At 35.0% G+C, this 21,033-nt stretch overlaps 1 protein-coding gene across 1 annotated transcript; it reads right to left on the bottom strand.

Moving 5' to 3' along the window:
* Positions 1 to 840: 840 nt before the first annotated feature.
* On the bottom strand, positions 841 to 20,387 carry LOC132546253 (xanthine dehydrogenase/oxidase-like). Its single transcript, XM_060209964.1, has 34 exons — positions 20,343 to 20,387; positions 17,421 to 17,478; positions 16,891 to 16,987; positions 15,941 to 16,049; positions 15,604 to 15,730; positions 15,243 to 15,304; positions 14,470 to 14,589; positions 14,129 to 14,270; positions 13,389 to 13,556; positions 13,052 to 13,128; positions 12,409 to 12,502; positions 12,131 to 12,240; positions 11,696 to 11,880; positions 11,079 to 11,226; positions 9,467 to 9,653; positions 9,129 to 9,307; positions 8,688 to 8,807; positions 7,334 to 7,555; positions 7,085 to 7,148; positions 6,730 to 6,799; positions 6,122 to 6,209; positions 5,728 to 5,814; positions 5,289 to 5,480; positions 4,885 to 5,030; positions 4,521 to 4,602; positions 4,120 to 4,215; positions 3,846 to 3,974; positions 3,612 to 3,686; positions 2,590 to 2,642; positions 2,282 to 2,396; positions 2,063 to 2,149; positions 1,501 to 1,668; positions 1,198 to 1,365; positions 841 to 891 (listed from the first exon to the last, which is right to left on the bottom strand). Exons 1-34 carry the CDS (start codon positions 20,385 to 20,387, stop codon positions 841 to 843), a joined length of 3,921 nt encoding a protein of 1,306 aa, XP_060065947.1.
* Between the last annotated feature and the right edge of the window lie 646 nt (positions 20,388 to 21,033).

Genomic DNA, 21,033 nt, shown 5'->3' with positions numbered 1-21,033 from the left:
TTACGATTGACCACTTGAAGTCCCAAATATAAATTGTTTCTTTACTGTTTAAATATTTGGAATTTACATTACTTAAGGTGTTTTCAGCTTCTTCTTTTCAGGGCACACATGTAAAAACTTTGTCTCCCTTTATCTACTATAGAAACGTTCAAATCCTCTTAATGACAGACGTCGCTTCAATTTGATGTACGGTGACCCCCATATTTTCAAGCATTATATTATCCAGTTACCATTTTCATCACTAAATTTGATCTATGAACGGTTCTGGTACTTTCATTACGTATAATGTTCCTTATAGGTTAGTTATCTGGGCCAAACTGTAGAGCTTAGAAATTTGAATTTAAATACTTTCTTATAAAAACTTTCATTAATTTGTTGGTAGGAAATTTCAGTGACTTTACCGTCACTTACCAGACACTCTCTATTGTATTTTTAATTGTGGGTTATTTATACTGAGGATACAAGTTTAAAATATTGTCACACCGACCTCAAGCAAGTGTTTTGTTTTACAATTAGGATGTTCATCTATATGACAGATATAAAACATACAATAGATATGAGTGGGATAAACATAAAATGTACATAGCGCTTGGTTTCCCGACAGCTTCCATTACAAATGGGGAAGGGGTTGGAAGTATTCCTATTACATGTTTAATCGCCCAGTCTCTTCCGAGAGGAGACTAGGTTTTGGTAGAATCAGATTTCTAATTTATATATAATTTATCTTGCTTATCGCAGTTATTAATACTATTGAAGAAAGTAAAAAAAAAACTAAAAACAAAAACAAAAAAAACCCAAAAAACATAAAACCATTTAAAGCCAGAGGGCAGGGGTACGTCTTCAAATAGTTACAAGAGGATTGCTGCTGGCTTTCATTTCGACTTGCTGGCACTACAATAAAACACAATATGAAAAAATAATTATACAAAGAGACAACATAAGTTTTGAATGGAAGGGTCCTACCAGTATAATTTCATGGCACAAATTAAGAGTTATGATATTAGGTCCCTCCCTTTACCATTTTCTGTACCTCTTTAAGTATTTGCTACAAGCTGTGACACATTCATTTACATCCAGATGATGGCAACATTATTATTGTGTTATTTGTTTCATTTTTCAAATGAGAATTTTACAACACTACTACAATATATGTATGAAGAGTTCATTGTAAGATGTAAAGGGTAAATCGACACTTACTCTGTCTATAATCTTGTCTTGACAGGCCATTCGGATCCTTTCTGTGGTTGCCGGACACTTCAATGGGTAGTCGTCTGTCAACCCGACGTCCGCGCGCGCCGCAAGTACTGCCTCCTTAAGCGCAAAGAAAACTGACGATGCAAGCAGAAGAGGTGGTTCGCCTACTCCCTGTAGAAGATAGGAACATATTAGTATATACAACAAGAATCTGGATGAGGAAGCTTCATGTCATTTGATGTTGATTCAACGTCTTGATCAAAAAGTCTTGCTATGTTTTCCATTCTGGTACCATGGCCAACATACCTTTGATGAATATACAGTTTTGACAGTTCCACTATTCTGGAGAAGTTTGATATTGAACTCTCGTGGAATATTTCTCACACATGGTATTTTGTACTCCAGTGGCCCAGACGCTTTCATTCGACCGTCTGCTGTAAGTTGTATCTCTTCCATAGTCATCAACCCGTAACCCTACGTCAATACAGTCATTGTAATACAAGATTATCCATCAACCAAGTCCCAGGTAACTTTACTCGCTTTATCATTACCAATGTACAAAAGTTGTGTTTTAACAGTCATCCTTATTCCATATTCCTCCTCTTAAAAAAGTAATGAAATAAAAAGAAGATCGCCTATACATTTCTTCATTGACTTTTGTCGAAAATTTCACACAATGCTTTAGAATGCAGAGATTTGTCTCAACCACTTAAACAAATAGCACTTCAAAGGAAAACGGAATCTTCATGGGATGTTGTATTTACATGGTACTAATACGACAGCATTAGATGTTTGACAGAAAGTGCGAATGGCTGTGAGTACATGTTGACATAAATGAAGATATAGCACCCAGATGAGTGTGATTTACCATGACGAATCCTCCTTCGATCTGGCCTACATCTATGGCAGGATTAAGACTCTTTCCGACGTCCATTACAATGTCTACACGTCGCACCTAGTATAGTGAGAAATACAGAGAACATCTAATTTTTGTGTTTATTAAACTATAGGATTTTAATCTCAATTTGTATACAAAAAGTCAGATATGTTCTTTAAAACAGGAAACTGAAGGGTAGTTGATATCTACCTGGTGCTCGCCAGTGAGACAGTCAATCTCGACCTCAGTACAGGCTGTACCGTAAGTATAGTAGTTAGCGTGTACCCCAGTGTTGGTATCAAAATCAAAACCTTCTTCTCTGGACCTATATAGGAACACATTTTAAACTATATATAAACCGATATGATAAGTATGTTTGCTTAAAAAATGAGAATAGTGTAAAAGTAAAGAAACTGTTTATTTGTTGAAAATCTTCATAATAAATAAAAACCATAAAAATGAATATTGCTACCAACATAGGCGTCATTTGTTTGTTTTGATTTAGACAAACAACTTACTTGAAAATACCCGTAGCTGCGAGACTAACACGCTCATTATAGGCTGCATTTACCTGAAATTTCAATGCATTTTACAAAAAACACGACGTGCTCTTTCATTATAAAGGATGTGTGCAAATTTGGACCTCCTGGTTGGTATCACCGATAAATTTTATTTCTTTATATGAATATTTAGGGAGTATGGATTTGAAAGCGTAAAAGATGAAACTGATTTAAACAACTAGTCCAATGTCGAAAAGTAGGTCTAGGATTCCAGGGCAGTTTTTTATGTGCTTAATTATATCAAAGATGAACTATATTTTGTTCATTAATATACAAAAGAAAAATACATAAATCATGCATGGTATAAAACTTGTGATGTGCACTTTGCCTCATAATTATGTTTTTTGTGACAACATCAGTATTTACTTTCGCAAAAATGTATAATTTAGGTATATGTTTTTTGTGTCAAAAATGTATCCTTTATTACTTACTTTACTTTTAAATTACAAAGAAAAATTAGAAAGATATGTAGTAATTTTGTCAACTAATTATGAATTTGCTGCCCCTCCCATCCTAGGTTTAGAACTGGTCTTTGACCTGACCTTAATTTCATGTCATATTATGACGGCCTAACACCAAGGTATTTCTTTACAAAAATAAAACATCGATGGTAGCCATCGGAAAGCTCAAATTGGCAAGCATCCTTTACAATAAGAAACAGTGTAGTCAGATACTAAATTCAGCTTCTTCCCATAGCAGCATTATCAATTGATTCCATCCTTTTCTTTTCATTTTTCCATCTATCAAAGAACGATCAGATCACAATGATTCTGTCTTCAGGATTAACAGCACACAAGGATATGTCTAACATCCGACAGGGAAATAGAAGTCAATCAGATAAAAACATAGCAGGTTTTGAAACGGATCATTGTCTATCATATCAAAAATAGCTACATGTTTGGATTGTTTTGAATTCAAGAGGACACAAATTAATATCTAAAAGAAAATATTTTATCTCAGTTAATGCCACAAAGACTCACCCAATCTTCCCAAGTACCTTCTGGTTTGACTTTCCTGAACGGTTCCAGGCGGTCTCGGATTTTAATACATGCGTTCTGAAGATCAGTTATATATTGATATAAGTCTTTAACAAGTATTGGTATATTTCGGAGGTAGGAAATGATCCCGCTCATAAGATATTGAAATTGTAGTATGTATGTGTCTAGCAGTTTTGAGGCAGTGTCAAAAATGAGATCAGAAAACGCTTGATTTACCCTGACGGCCCCGGCGTTAAGGTCGGCCACCTGTGAACCCCCGGACTCCGTTGTGTTGGGGACAGTTGCTGTGCTGACTTCACTGATGATGATCTTTTCCAGTGGTATGTCCAGCTCAGTAGAGGCGACCTAAATTAGAAAAAAAGGTTCGCCTTGATAACGAAAATGATACACTAACATAAAAATGTTGACGAAATATCGACTGAACTCTAACATTAAAACATCAGCCAACGTATATCTACAATGTGTCAGGTTAGACGTGAAGTGTACAAACCTGAATCATTTTGGTGTGAATACCCTGACCCATTTCCACGCCACCATGGGTCAGTAAGACGGACCCGTCAAGGTATACCAATACTAATGCTCCCGCCTGAAACATGAAATAATTATGAGATTATCATTTACAGTATAGACAATCAAAGTCGACATCTGGTTTTGATAAATATCTTATCTTTCAGCCGAAAGAAAAAATTGCAAGGGAACCTTCCTATATGCATGTTGCATATACGCATGTCCATCAAACAAAAAATCAGTGTTTTTAAAATTTCTCATGTAAAACTGATAATAATGTTTTACAGTACGGGAGATATTCTTATTTTTCAACTAAATTTTACTTCGTAAACAACAATGCCATATCCTGACCTTGGCTGTACTTTACACACTGTGATGGCTCACCTGGTTTGCGACAAGGGGGGCGTACCCAATACCAAACATGATAGGTATTATAGCGATACCTCGCTTTCTCCATCGGTTAGTACTGAAATTAAAGGGTGGATTTCACGTTCATAGATTTATCATTATTATGGCTTTTGATGTATCTCTGCAATGATGCACAAGTGTATGATTTATGGTATGTTTACACGTAAACAACAAATAGATATAGTCTGTACATGAAATGTTCAGCATCGCCTTTGCTAAAAATCTTGTTAAACCTTTTCTACTAAACATGATTGTACAAATTACTGATACTGTCAATAACGCCAACAATATATGACTTCCTATATTTTACATATTGTAATTCTATTTTTTTCACTCTCACCTATTAAATGTCACTATTTCATGTCGCCGCTGGTCATATTGGCTGTCGGTTCGACATTCTGTCCAGCAACGGAACATGTTGTCATCTGGCACGATCTGTCGTGAGGCGGTAACATCACCTTGTCTTACGATATTTATCTGCCGCACCTACGGAAAATAACTTCAATTTATTCGAAAGCGTACATTTGCTGTATGATTATATATATTTAGATGCGACCTTTTTATGTTGTATTTTATGGTCTGGTGGCAACTAGAAAGTACTATAGTATTGTGCCGAGATAATGCAGTATTATTAAAAGTTTAAAGTACACATGTATCTCGTTATGCAAAGTTAGTGTGGGATTTGGATAACAAGTTCAGATAACATGGCACATACTCAAGTTACATTTTCAGGTGATATGTTACCTGTTCATGTGACATTTTGAGTTGTGTAGCGACATGTTGCAATATGGACTCTACAGCAAACATCACCTGTGGTGCTCCGAAGCCTCGGAAGGCCGTATTTGAAGGTAGATTGGTTTTACATTTGTATCCTTGACACTTAATGTTTTGTATGTTGTAGCAGCCGTTTAGGTACCACATGCCAACTTTCAATACCTTCAAAAGTAACCCATTTGTATGTTGAGAATCGTAAATATATTTCTGAAATTTGAAATTAAAGGAATCAAAATGGGCAAACTGAATGATGATTTACATAACAAATAGAAACTGTCTTGCACTCAACGGATGATCTACCGCCTGAAATTGATCAAACTTTTAATAGACAAACCTTGATGTATGAAACAACAAGCTGATTTTTGTTACTTTTCTACAAGGCACATTTAGTTAATCTAAGACTATTTACACAAGAGCTGCAATCCCGAGTGTATCCTGCGTTGATGTAAAACTTCAAGTCCAACCCCAGAATTTTGCCGTCGTCATTAAAGTATACCTGTAAGAAAAGTGAAAAAGGACGATATGAAAATAACTTCGGAATGATTATCTCTGCACAATGCAAAAACTATTTTAGAAAATCTCTGTAGCATTATATTAGTTGTTTTTGTTAACCTTGTTCACTGTTTTCGGAGGTTGTTTCTTGAGAAATTTTAATCGATGGATTTTTTTTCAGAGAATTAAATCTGGATCTTCTGTCACTTTATCCTAATCTGTCTGGGTTTTCTCGTATACTATTTTTAGATGTCTCTTCCCAATACTCATACTAAGTTCCCTTATACACCGTTATTTTTTTAATTCTGTACCATGTACACCGTTTTCGAAGGATGTCTCTTCCCCGTTATCTTCATATCTGTTTCCCTGTCCCAGATACATCGTACTGGTCGTTTCGTCCTAGTTACACAAACGGATTATTTATAAAACATTGAAACACACGGACACATTTCTGCTGTAACACAGAACAGGATGTCAAATATAGTCGCACTAATATTACAAGACACCAATTAGCTATTGCCATGATATTTGTATGTCAGGATTCCATCACTTAATGAAGGCAAATGGTAAAAATTCTTCGATTAAATCAGGAGAAATAAATTTGCAAATATAAGAACATACACTAAGAAAGTACGAGTCCAAGCTTGGAATAATTTATCCTAAATAAGAATTATCATTCTTCGTGATGACAACAGCGAATTAAAACAATACAATATGCAAGTTATAATACATAGATTATTGAATGATAACACCTCAAATGAACAACCCTGACATTTATTGTTCACCTGCGTAAGACTCATATGACAGTTAACAAAATTCCGGTTAAAAATATATAGAAAAAGAAAAAAGTGCTTAGTATATAAATGTGAAAAATATTATCAGACAAATAATTTTTTTTTCAATAACCTAATGGACCTACTTCCAGGCTCCGACAGCTGCTATTCCGGCTACAGGCACAGCGTCCATCTGTTTTCCACCAAATCCTCCACCTTCATAATCAACCAAGTCATTTACAACAATCGTATTCTATCCAATGACTAATAATAAATTGATAATTTATAACAGCTTACTACTGCTTCCTCGAATATTTCAATGTTATGTCACTCTATCCTTACAATATCCTTTGCTTATCATTCTATCAATGTTATAGAAAACCAATTTCACATATCCTATCCAATTCTTTCTCGGAAGAATATTTTGATATTTGTTTTTTTATGCTTTAAAAAGATATATGTACAGAAAATAAACCGTTATAATGTGTATGATCCACTTACCGACCCGTTTCACCTTCACTGTTAATCTGTTCCGAGGTATTCTCAGGAACTGAGAAAGTATTTGCTATTTTGTAAATAAAAAAAATTTCATAATCATAAACAGGGTTATGTTATCAATGTAATAGACATGGATGGCTGTTAAAATAATCATAGCATAAAAAATCCACGCATAAAATATGTTTCATTCAACGAACATAATCCATAAAAATGTATACAAAAATTACATTTAACATAAAACTTTCCACAGACCTGTGTTATCGTTAAAATCTGTGTGGATGTGAATACTTCCAGTTCGTGTTGCTCCAGCTTTGGTACTGCAAGCGCGGACTGAGTTTCTAAGTACATGTGTTCCTGTACACCTGTAGAACATGTGCCTTCTACACATTGACTGGCTGTCCCTCGGATACTCTCTAGATCACCGACATCAATCTCATGTGCTCCATCAAACATTTCATTCTTCTCAATTGCCTCCTACAATGACCATGTAAAACAAATATGTACGTCACGTATCACGTGTTTGAACCACGCATATTGTACTGTTGGCAAAATATTTTATGACAGTTGCTGGTTAATGCCACTATCATATGGAAACATATCTTAAACGTCAGAAAAGTTATAGGATTTATGGTTATTATACATTTCATTACAAATTTCAAATCGCGCACGTGGATAAAATCACTTATTCCCAGTGAAAACAGGTTGTTGTCAAAATGGTGAAATGAATTTTAACTGGCTGTTGAAAATATTTCCACGGTGGTGTTCATATACTGTAATACTTGTCTTGCCAAACGTTGAAAAATATATTATATTTTTATGCATATATTCATATTAAATGCCAAACTTTTGGATAGATAATACAAAATAATAACAAACGCAGAATATAATATATTGAACAATAGTTATCATGCAATATACCATTTGACGAAATGTTAGAGATGAAATATAGCATAATACAACATAAGTAATACAATAACGATATTTTGGTAACAAATATGTAATTTTAAATTTAATTTTAAATGCTTTTTTTATTATTCATATCTAAGAGCATGATATTTAACTTTTTAATAGCAGTCTAGAGTCAACAGAAATGCAGAGTGGATCGAATAGCAAAAAAAAAAAAAAAAAAAAAAAAAAAAAAATTTTTTTATCGAAATGAGGACATTATTTCATATCATAATAGCAAAATGTATATCAATTGATATGGAGTATCTAAATCATATCGTGGGAATAACGTCTGTACAGATGACCGAACGGCAGTATATTTGTTTGTATAAAGGCGTTTAGTTCATTTATGTGCCTTTTTCACAGTCCTTATAACAGTCAAATTACAGGTAGCTACGAAGGAAGGATGAATGACCGATCCGTCTAAAGACATCACTAAACCTGAGAAGGATGTCATTTGATAGAACATAATTATTCCTTTATGATTAGAATCCCGCTTTTCATTGTCGAAGACTTTCGAACACATCTTCCAGAAAAGTTTGGTTCATTGAAAGAGTACGCATTTGATTACTTAGTGTTTGGAGACATGGCTGGATAACTTACTATTTATCTGGTGGCTCATATTCACGCATAATACCATTGACAAACTTTATTTACATACCTCAATGGTAAATGTTGTATCCATCTTTTCGTACGTAATGATAACCAGTTTAGCCGCCTTCTCAGCCACAGTTTGGTTCTCGGCTAAGACTGCACCGATCACCTGGCCGCAACAGAACACCTGGGAAAATCAAAATGCAGAATAAATGCATCATGATCGACATTTCCGAAGACGTTCATTCGAGTACATATGTTCGATATCCGGGAGAGAAGAAAAAACATAGCTTTGAAACAACCAACACAATTACACAATCTAATACTAATTTTCATTGTCACAATAGTAACAGATTTCTGAAGATTCAACGCCAGAGACTTCAAAAGAGATGTCATTCCTTTTCACTCTACCATCTTAACAGTAATTGTACCGTCTGAAACTATTTCATTTGTCAAAGCACACTCATTAAGCATTTCGTATTTAGAATGAATTCATACAGTTTCTTACTTCATCTTCGGCAAACAGTGTGCCGTCTGACAATGCTTCCTTGAATCTGTTGTTACCAGGTACGTCAGAGTAATTGATATAGTCCACCACACCAGGGAGTTCAAGCGCATGCGTCGGGTCAACAGATGTGATCCGAGCATGTGCTTGCTTACTGATGACAGGAACAGCACAGAGTTCACCTGTGGCATATGTCAAATTTTAACCTTAGAAAAAAAGCTTATTTAGAATTTCAAAGAAGAACTGTTAAACGCATTTGATTACTGTTAGAATGCTACTGTATTCAAGTTTACTAAAATACTTCTACAACTGCTTCGTCTTTGATAAGTTTATCTTTGTACTTTGAAATGTAGGTATGTCGTCCACAAACTGTGCTTCTCCAGACGCAAGGTATTCGGAGGAAACGTTAGGCACAGGTTTCCATACAATCCTGTTGCCGCCATCGCTTGGGACGTCGTAAACTTGTGTACCGGAAACAGTTGTTAAGGGTAGCCCTGTCACACTATACTGGCTGGACGAATTAACATTCTGAATAAGAATAAGGTTATATAATACATGATTATTCAATACTGTATAACAGAACTGAAAAAATCAATAGTTGCTGGAAAAGAAAATGTAGTAGATACTTTATTATGGAGAGGATTATCGCCCTTTGCCCGAAGAATGTCACTATTCCGGATTGCGCAAGTAATGTTTCCGCGTATAGAATCATTTACAACATCCGCATTTTCGATCTGAACGTTGTCTAATCGTCACTAGGGCATGCACTATCATTTATACAGCTCGATGGCCTGATAAGTACATTACAGTTATATCAGTTTTTGTTTATTTTTATGTTTCAAGTACACAATAATGTCTATTGTTTACCTGAAAGTAATTGTATCTTTGTTTTATTAACAGATGACTGTGGTAATTGTAAACGTGTTGTGAAATAAACTTGCCATTTGACAAATAGAACTGGTTCTTATATAAATAAGCATATCAAAATATAAGTAGATATAAATCGTTAGATTGTAAGACGTTAAATGTGCGCATAGAAATAATGATGACAATGTTTTCTCGACAGTTAATTGAGATTAATTAAATAAATAAAAATACAAAATAAAATATGTCAGAGGTAAAGTTCCATTGGATAGATAAACAAGAAATATAAGTTTCGTTCGTGTTCCATTAAGTCCTTAACATGCATAATGGTACGTAAAACGATTTCAAAGGAACCAGCTTGAAAAGATGCGATTAAACTAATAGCCCCCCCCCCTCGAATTTTATAATACGTAAATGAAATTATTTGAGGCATCTGTTGCAATGTTGAAATTGAAGAAAATTCTGTGCAATCAATCCTAATTGATGTTCAATACTACTTAATACGTTTTCATTTTATCAATGGCCTTACAACCAAATTCATATAATATTTACTTGAAGCTTCTCTGAAGGATAAACTGGCACATGTAAATATTCCTATATAAATATAGAAGCAAGCACATAAAATATAGAGCAAAGCAATATAAAAAGTTGACTACATGTGTGCCTATGTATAAAAAAACCATATCAATTTCAATTAAAGGACCCTAGAAATTTAAAAGACATGATGCAACATACAAATAATTTAGATATCAAAATAATGACAGGCAATTGGCTAAATAGTGCTTTAAGACCAGCTGAATTTTCCGGACGTTCATCACACATTAAGTCGAGTATGGTAGTGGAAACATTAACCTACTAGATTATAATTTTTAATGTGAGGATTAATAACAATTAACGTAGGTAGGACGGCATTTCACAGAATTCAATCATCGATCTTTGGAGTGGTGTTAAGTAAGTGGTTTATATACAGGATAAAGATTGGATTGAAATTATGGATCAAGCACGTAGAATACAAATAGCACAAACAAAATAAATTGACAAACAGAAAAATGCAACCCAAAATGTTCCGACATCAAAAATTCTTCATACCTTCAATTGGTCTTGAACAAACAGGAAAAATTTGAAGAAAAAGCTGCATGCAAGAGTAAGCCTGAAGTTGGAGTTATCGTGATGACTGTTGTTTAGCTCCATTATCAGGTTACCACACACCGCTGTGACTAACTCTTCAGACCACGTTCTGTATGTTTAAATGTTCAGAGCAATATAAAATGAACGATGCTAGAGATGATATTAAAGTAAAAACCAGTAACGATCCCTAATGCAGCTTCTAACGTCGCCATCTATCGCCATCTAGCTCGATTAAAAAATGTATCACTTTTGTACAATTTTCCTTTTCATCGTTTTAACATTTCTTTATATATCATTATAACATATAACTAAAGGCTGAACAATTATTTAGCAGAACGGAGTTGACCGAGTGTCAGCTAAATAATCAAATATGCATACACTACTAACTGATGAATTAACATAAAGGAACAATAACGCGTAACCATATAAAATGTATTGGTCGGGTACAATGCTATTCCAGTTTCCTACATTACAAGGAAGAGAAACGTCATACTTTATTGTGTATAAAGGGTAATCAACCACATCGAATTTTAGCACTATATATAGTTGGATCCAATACAGAATTTCATAAAACATACTTTCCAATAGAACTTGCAGCGGTTGAGAGTGCCAAAACAGGTTTCTTGTCAACGCCACCGAAAGCCAGTCGCATCCCCCGAACATCTTCTCGAGAAGTGTCCAGTTCTACAAACAGTCCACATGTAACTATACCATAGTCGAACCCGCGACGGTGAGACTGCTTCATGCCAACTATAAACTCGTTCTGAAAAAAATCATGGTAAAAATGAGACTATTTAATATTACAATTTTAATTAAATCAGGCAGGCATATTCATGTTGGTGGTTCTTGCTTGTAAGGTATAATGTGTTATGAACGAACTGATATAAACACGTACAAGTATAATGTATAAAAGACATTTTACATCCAATATGGACACGAACTTCATTATAAGCGAAGACGTTGAACTATCACGAACGAATCACATCATTACATTACTTAAGAATGCCACGTACCTCGCTTGTATACGGTATAGTGATGGCGACAAGAATTTCGTTTCCATCAACTAGTCTATATCCATTGTTAATAAAGTCTCCATCCATTTTACATTGACGCACTCCCTTTCCTGCAACGCAAAATATTGGTTATACTTTACAATTTTAAGTATATACACATGCATTTATCCGTCTCTTAGTGCAATTTGTGAAACACAATGTGAAATTCTGAATAATTATGTAGATATTCCACGCTCAAAACAATATGTAAATCGTGTCGTTCTTAACATATTCTGAACCTTGTGATAAGAAGTTCAGCTCCGCTCTTGCAGCCAATAGGAACACCTGCAGGTCTAGATTGGGTGCATGACTCATCACGTGACCTCCAATTGTCTAGAAGGGAGAAATATATTTGTCTTCAAACTATTAATGGTTATGAATTTAGGTCTATATTTAAACTATATTGCGCAAAGATAATTATACTATTTTTTAATAATAACATACTTATAAAATACATTGTTCAGGATCAAACGACCCGACAGTAAGTGAAATCCCTCACACAAAGACTAATGCAATTTACATACGTAACTAATCATTTGCTTAAAACTTACTCCATGACAAAATTAACGTTTTCGTTTTTCTCTACAATCCCTCTGAACCAAGATTTTCGTATGAGTATGTAAATGTGAATTTTATGAGCGATGATCATTTGTTCACCAACGATGATAGGACTAGGAGATTTTATGTAACCACACTGAAGATAATAGTGTCTTGTACATCGACAGGTTTTTATTTGTAGAGTATGTTTTGAAAACTTCAAAGGTATGCTTCACAAACATCGTAATAAATAAATAACAACACATTGCACGAAGATAGTTATTCATAAAAATAATAAGTATATATGGTTCTGAATGCTGTACATGTTTATAGAAGAGTAGTTACCGCTGTGTTCCGAATTTGGTCCACACCTATCCATTGTAGAACGTCCAAGGCTGCTTTCATACTTCTGTTTAAAGGATCTATGTCAAAACGTGGACTAAATCAGCAGTGCACTATGTTCATATATTCATATATATACAGGAAATTTATTAATGTCCTGAAATTGATATAATTATTACTTATTGTGTGTAAAAATATATTTGCAACATATGCGAACTAATCGACTTCGATAATCCCAGTCACTAATGAAATAGTAGTTCCAGGTACGGTTTACAACTTTCAAAGCATTTGCTTTTTGTTCGTTCTGATATACAAAATGCATTATATTTTCTTATTTCACCTTTGCTTTTGCCCAATAATTCCTTGAATGAGCGTTCTAATGAAGCCATAGTAACCCCGGCTCCGACTCGAATCCCAGACGTAGTCGTCTCAACAACAACTAACTCCCGAACATTAGTTCCACAAATAATCACATGAGATGTCAGTTTCCCCTTCCGCAGCAGATTCCCTGTCATCAGAACAATACATGTTTACGCACCTTAACACTCGTAAACGAAACATGAAGTTCTGTAATAATTCATATCAAAATTAGCAATATCAGATTTCATCAAAACAGAAAAGTGAAAAGCTAAAAATGCTGTGAATCTTGAATTTTTCGATGCAATATGGAATGATATTACGCATGAAAAAATATATGTAGCTTCACAACCAATAAGAAGTTTTAACCTCACTATAAATCTAAGAAGTAAATGTAATTGTAAAAGATAGAAACTCTCATCATTAATAAGCATGAAGCGTGCGCGCGCACACACACACACCCTCGCACACACCCTCACACAGACACACAATCGCTCTCACACACACACACACACACACACCCACCCACCCACCACACACACACACACACACACACACACACACACACACACACACACACACACACACACACACACACACACACACACACACACACACACACACACACACACATTGGATTTACAAAATCATAACGCTTTTCTGCTACGGATGTCTCATCATAATGGATTTCATTCGAAGTTGTCATGACACTTATGAAATTACCAATACTATTACACCCCATGACCACAGGAGCGTCTGGATGTTCTTCTTTCAGTCGCAGTATTTCCGACAGGGATGTGGGGCGGTACCAGGAATAGCGGTCTCCACTGAAGACAACATTCTTTGTGTGGTAAGATTCTGTCAGCTGAAATTTAAACAACAGTACTATTTGTCATCCAGACATACAATATACTGCAGTTGTGTCTAAACAATAGGTAAAGTGCAGAGTTTTCAATCAAATTATTTGTTTTATAGATATTTTAAGGTGGTAAACACGGTATCTTAATACTTTTAATTGTCATTTATAGTTTCAAAAAATTTAAACTTCGAAAATCTGTTTTTACCTGTAATTCCGGCGGAAATATGACATCTTGAGAGGGGGGCACTTTCTGGTTTGTAGATTCAACATTGCTTCTTGAAGTCTCTGTCGTTTGTTGACACAGGTCTAGTACACAAGGACAGTTCTGTAATTCAAAGTACCTGTTATTAGAACTAAATTGCTTATGATACACAAACAGGACTTGTGTAATCGGTTACATGTGTAAGGGTAACAACAAAACATAGCTCTTTCTATTCTGCAATGCACTTCCTCATCTAGACTTTGACACTCATAGGTTTCAAAATTTTGTCCTTAGCTTCATTGACGAGTCTTAGATGGACAGAACAGATGTGTGATATAGTATAGTCCATAATCTGACACTACTGTATCTAATTCTACGTTTGTGTTGCAAGGTGCTTTTTACTTATTTGACTTTTGTACACTATATACAATCAATGTTAAGAGGCGTTTAAAGTGCTACTCCACAATTAGGATGATATTCGTACGCGCCCTCTGCTTCTGAACAGAAGCATTTATTATACTGCTAAAACCATGCAGTCTTGCGATATCTAGTATTTTCACTCCAAACAGACATAAAAATCAGATACACAATGGTCAAGACTAATTGATGTGTACTGAAAAATGGCGATGCCTTTTGGTTTCGTGTCTGGAACCATTATCGATTGAAATGCAAATTAACGCTAAACATTACGAATTAAACCTTATTGGTAATATAGAAATAATGTTTATACAAACAATTGAACACACTAGGAGTACGGAAGAACTGTGCATACTTACCTTTATGGCCTCGTTGAATGCATCAACTATAGGGCGGTACCCGGTACATCGACACAAGTTTCCTATGAAAATAAAATCATTCACGTCACCCAATACTTAGGACCTTTAGACCAGTGACAAGACCAATGACACTATGAATATAAAGGGTCATCAATGAAACAAGCAGAGTTAGGAATCTTACATATGTGTTCACCAAAGACAATTAATGACTGTACCATCTTTGGTAACATATTTGTCAAAGCTAACTTTTTTATAGACTTGTTGTAATACGATAAAATTCAATATAATAGCGTAAGAGTCACATTCAAATTGTCGCTAGGAGTGGAACGTCAGAATACATTTAATGTAAGATGAACTATACCCTCAAGAACTCTCTCCATCTCTTCTTGTGTTGCATTAGGGTTGTTTCTTAACAGTGTGTACATTGTCATTACCATTCCGGGAGTGCAGAACCCACACTGGAAACCTTGTGATTCCATTATACCTTTCTGTGATTGAAAAGAATTTTTCAGTGATTTGAATAATTTGCAAGAACCAGGAATCAGGATTGCATAATAAAAATGTTTAAGATAAAATTCAATAAACATAATCTAATAACATTTTATTCTAAACAAATTTCAGAGCGTATATCAGAATTCGACATTTTTGTAAACTGCTGAGCTTATGCTTTTTATTTCTTACGAAATGCAAATGCTAACCTGTATTGCATGCATTCCGGTCCGGGAGCTGCCTACGCCCTCCACGGTAGTGACTGCTCGTCCGTGAAGGTAACACAACGGCACCAGGCAGGCGTTTGCAGATACATGTCTGAAGGCAAGAAAATGACACCATACTGGTAGACTTTCTTTTTCCTCCTACCAATTCACCTAATTTTGTAGTAATCAATGTATAGTTCAAACAATGAACTGCAGATCCAGTAGTTAAAATATGACTATTCAAATGGCAGAGTGAAGTTCACGTTGCATACATAAGATAACATTTCTGGTTATTAAATTTTGTATTTATGATATTGCTATTGTAACTTAAACAGCGCCTACATTGGATAGGTCATCCATCCAACAGATGATCACATTTGACATAATCTGACATTCGAACACTAACACGACATAGCTAGAAATGCTAGTTTGAAAAACAACAATCCATGAACCCATTTTACCCTCTACGGCCGATGAGCTTAGTTCCGGAACTGTCATTGGTTTAACGTGGCCTTCACAACATACTTAAATTCTACCTTGTTACAATGGTGCTGAGTCAGGAGTAGAGAACCAGCATACAAAATGTCTCAAGTAATATCGTTCTTTCACTGCTGTCCCAAAGTATCCAACGAGATACTAGGTCTGAACGCTGGCACCAAACATAACATGCATTAGGAGTACAACGCAGCGATCACTCCTCCCCATACGACTGCTTTCAATGTTGCTTAACCTCGGAATTTAATACACGATGTCTAATATTCTCAACTTTGAGCAAATCGCCACTGATGACTTTCAACTCCATCAGTGATCAACGCTATCAATCTGGTTTATTCATTAACTAAACAATCATCATACCAACAAAGGCTGATGAAATCTATGCTTATTTTGACTTATGAACTTGACAAATACCATAAGAACGAAAACCGTTGCAATTTGTGTTTCTTTTGACTTACGTTATCGCTTTATTGGTGACGTCGTATGAGGAGATCATGATGGTGCACGCACCGCAGGCACCCTGACCACATGCTGATTTCGTCCCCGTAAGATATACTGTGACGACGATAAGGACAATTATACTTCTAGATATGATAATACATAAATAAATCTTTTACTTAAACCTGAATACATACATGATTAAGTAATTTTAATAATGATCAAGTATAGATACCACTGAAAAACTTTAGGGGATTAATTCCTATGTTTTAATTCATCAGATGTGCAGAAGTGTCTTTATATTTCATACGTGCCAAAATATTAGTTCGGTGATACTACTCTACAATCGATGTTTACCTCACATATATGTCATAAAGGAAGTACATACGACCACAGTTTATAGGTCAAATTTTCAATTTTAATGAAATAATAACCCCTAAAATTTGTTGATCCAAAACGTCATATGTTACCAGTACCGATATATGGTTTTAATGCAAATTGGAACACGATAAATATATTATTGAGATCAACGGTAAATATGTAAGGATACAGGACTTGCGGAGATATTGTAACAAGGTTGTCTCCGGACTTGGACTTTCCACTTTGACCTGCATCAAAAGCAATAATAGACAATTGATATAAGGGGTACTGCATACTACAGACACTTGATGTAGCTACAGAAAGCATTTCGTACATTTAACAAATAATCTCCTAATACGAATGACACTTGAGTTACTATATAAAAGTTTAAAAGACAAATAATGCCAATATGGTCCAGAAGCAATAACACGTAGATAATCACTTAAAAGAAACATAGCAATGTCTTTTCTAACACAGAATCAATATAGTATATATAACGCTTAAAAATGTTATACTGAATCAGTGTGGATCTGGCCCCCATGCCGTCAACACATTGATTCCTCAGAACGCCTCTTCAGACCAGCTTACCCGAGATTATGAGTCAAGACCCATTTCATAGCCTACTTCTCAAGCTATTGTATATCGGTGTAACAAAATTTCTGATAATCTAATTTATCAGGATATATATCACTGAGTGATATTTAGGATTACAGATCTGAGGATTCCAGCCATATACCCATACATCTCCAGTGTTTGTAACCTAAATTTTATCTACATATATAAATTGGAATTGGATTTACGTAATTATCAAAAACAACAAAACCATGCAATACATTAAAACACTATGATAGCTATTTGTAGAGTTAGATAATTTACAATAAAGCCCTATACATTTATTTGAAACATTCCAAAACACACTAAAACAAGAACTAGGTATAGGGTAAGACATCGAGGTTGAAAATACAACACATGAAACAGACACAAAAGATGTGCGCATAGAGACCCCAACAAACACAACTACTAAGGAAAACAGAGCTTCGATGCATACCACCATTCCCAACATTATCTACAACTAGTAGCACCTCCTGCTTAGAAAACACCCAAAGACTATCAGACATGACACAAGAGGAGACAACCCCTGATACAATCAAGAAAATAGAACAAAACAATATACCTGACACACCCAGAACACCAAAGGCACTCAAAAAAAGACAATGAAAACTTAAAAAAAACAGATGCAAAATCACCATACATACTAAGAAGTAGTCAAGCACACAGCAAAGCTAAAAAGAACCTTTTATAACGGACATCTCACAAGAAAAAAGGTAAAAGGATACCATAAAACATTTATAACTAAGACTTAGACAATGGCGGAACAGTCAAAAGCTCAGCGGATGCTCTGTCTGTTTCCCAGCTGGAATGCCCGCAGTCTGAAATCTAATCTCACAGACTTAAAATACCTTCTAACACACCATACAGACATAGACATAATTGAAATACAGGAAACTAAATTCAACCAAAATAGGAAAATGCCTAAACTACAAGTTTATCATGAGCTCCTGACGTTAGGTAATAAAATTACAGGTTAAGCAGTATATATTAAAAATGATATTGCAGATAAAACAATAAAAATATCAGAATTACCCCCCAAAATAGAACTCTTAGGTACTGAAATTCACAGTGATGACAAAGTTACAGCACGTTTTAATATCTACATCAGCTCCAGTATCACATTGTTAAATTCAGACAAAGAGAAAATAACAGAAATCATTAATAAATATCATTATATCTTGAGACTTTAATGCATCAAGCACATTATGGGGTAGTGATAAAACAAAGAAAATAGGAAATCTTATTGAACATTGGATATCAGATAACGACATAATTGTGCTTAACGACCCTGAATTGGCAACAAGGGTCGATATGATAACTGGAATAACATCACATCTAGATCTCAAATTAGCGTCACCGGAAATAGCTACCAACCTCATCACATGGACTACTAGCAAAAGCATATTAGGATCAGATCACTACCCTACTTTTGTCAAATTTAACTTAAAAACCAATCAGAAACACAAGACTATTCCCTGTAAATGGATTTTCGATATGAATAAACATACCATAATGTAGATACATGTACAACAACACCTACAAAAACAATCGTAGATAGATGCAACATAATGCATCCCATAAACTTGAGGAAAACCTTAAAATAGAAAACATTACCCACAGGAATGTTTAGTAACCAAAAGAATAAAACGTAGATGGGCAGACATGTGATAAAAAATCCCACGTAACTAAAAAATTACATCTCCCGGTGTAGACAAACTATCGTATGCCGTACTAAAATAAGGTCCCATTAACTTAAACCACATTATTTTGGATTTAATTAGGACTATGTGGGAGATAGAAAGTTACCCAGTATCTTGAAATAGGGCTGCTGTTTTCCGATACTGAAATAAGGTAAGGATAAAGAAGATCCGGCATCATATAGACCAATATCCTTAATAATCCCTTGTGTAAAACCGTAGAAACAATAATAGATAACCGATTAAAGCACTATCTAATTACCAGTAACATAAAAAGTCAAAATTAAAGCGGTTTGCGGAATCATAGATCCACCCTTGATTCACTAGTTAGGCTATCTTCTGAAATTGTCAGAATCCCTCTGAGACTGTCCGTAAAAAAGTGTAGGCGTGATAATGCCAATCGAGGGATCTTAGGGTAGCCTCAGACGATATAATTATTTTTAAGATTAAGATTTTAGACGGACTTCAAAATTACCCTAACACAAACCAAATATAGATAGGCCCCCAACTCTTCCTGGAGTTGTCCTCTAAGACTAGCATTATCAAATGATCACAGCTACAATGAGGATGATGCAGGTCGCCCCTCACGTCGCCAGAACACTGACGTTCGCAGGATACCCGAACACGGGAAGAGTCACGGAGACGAAAATTCTGTTATCCAACCATTATACTGGATTTCTGGAGCTAAAAAATCTGTGTTTTGTCAATAGAAGTTTTTTAAGCTGTCAAAACAACTACAAAGCTTAGCTAGGGTTGTCCTAAAATTATATCACTTGATCCAGATGAATCCATGGGTATCTTACCTTCCTACCGTTGACGAAGAAGATGAGTGTGTCTCGTGGCTCCATAGCGTATCGCATATGGTCGCCAAGTTAAGCATCTGTAGTAAAGAAAAAGATAGGCGAAGAAATACCATAAAGATTTCCAATTCTATTAAATGACAAATTGTTAAGGACAGTATTTCACAGAAAGCGTCAACATCTTATAGACATCTTAAGACAAATGATATTTTGTTAAAATCTGCTTTTAAAGCGAAACTCATGAATAAGCTTCTACAGCAGTATATTGTCCTTTAATTGAAATATTTTAATTTTTCAAAACAAAGCAGTTAATGTATATATATTTACTATAACTGATTATGAATAAATTTTATTTTTATGTAGTGTTGTACATAGTGTCAGTGTTCTGAAGACAGTGTACATAGCTCCAGTCAATTAAACAAGACTTGTACACAAGCACTCCTCTTGAAACCGTACAAGTATCATAAAATCATGTGCTCTAGAAGGGTAAGCGTCTTACTCTTCATCAACAACATCAGGAGCAATTAATGAACCTTTAACAAACGATAACTAGGTTTACGAAAAGCACTTACGAACATCAATTTTCTATATCGCTGATTGAGTTTAGTGAGAGGTTGTGTTTACAATAAAAAATATGTCAGTAGATGTCTGTCGTGTCCTTGATGACTAATTAGCTCATCTTTCGTCAAAGATG

The sequence above is a fragment of the Ylistrum balloti genome, unplaced genomic scaffold (assembly GCF_031769215.1).
Source record: "Ylistrum balloti isolate Yb309-2 unplaced genomic scaffold, AGI_CSIRO_Ybal_v1 Utg369882, whole genome shotgun sequence".
In the NCBI taxonomy this organism is placed as follows: domain Eukaryota; kingdom Metazoa; phylum Mollusca; class Bivalvia; order Pectinida; family Pectinidae; genus Ylistrum; species Ylistrum balloti.
This window is presented reverse-complemented; position numbering and strand designations above follow the sequence as displayed.

Coding starts and splice junctions, on each gene's coding strand:
- LOC132546253 (XM_060209964.1), bottom strand. CDS start 20,387: ATGGAGCCACGAGACACACTCATCTTCTTCGTCAACGGTAGGAAG. Junction 16,050..16,890: donor GTCACCAATAAAGCGATAAC/GTAAGTCAAAAG, acceptor TCTTGCCTTCAG/ACATGTATCTGCAAACGCCT. Junction 2,643..3,611: donor AAGGTACTTGGGAAGATTGG/GTGAGTCTTTGT, acceptor TTGAAATTTCAG/GTAAATGCAGCCTATAATGA.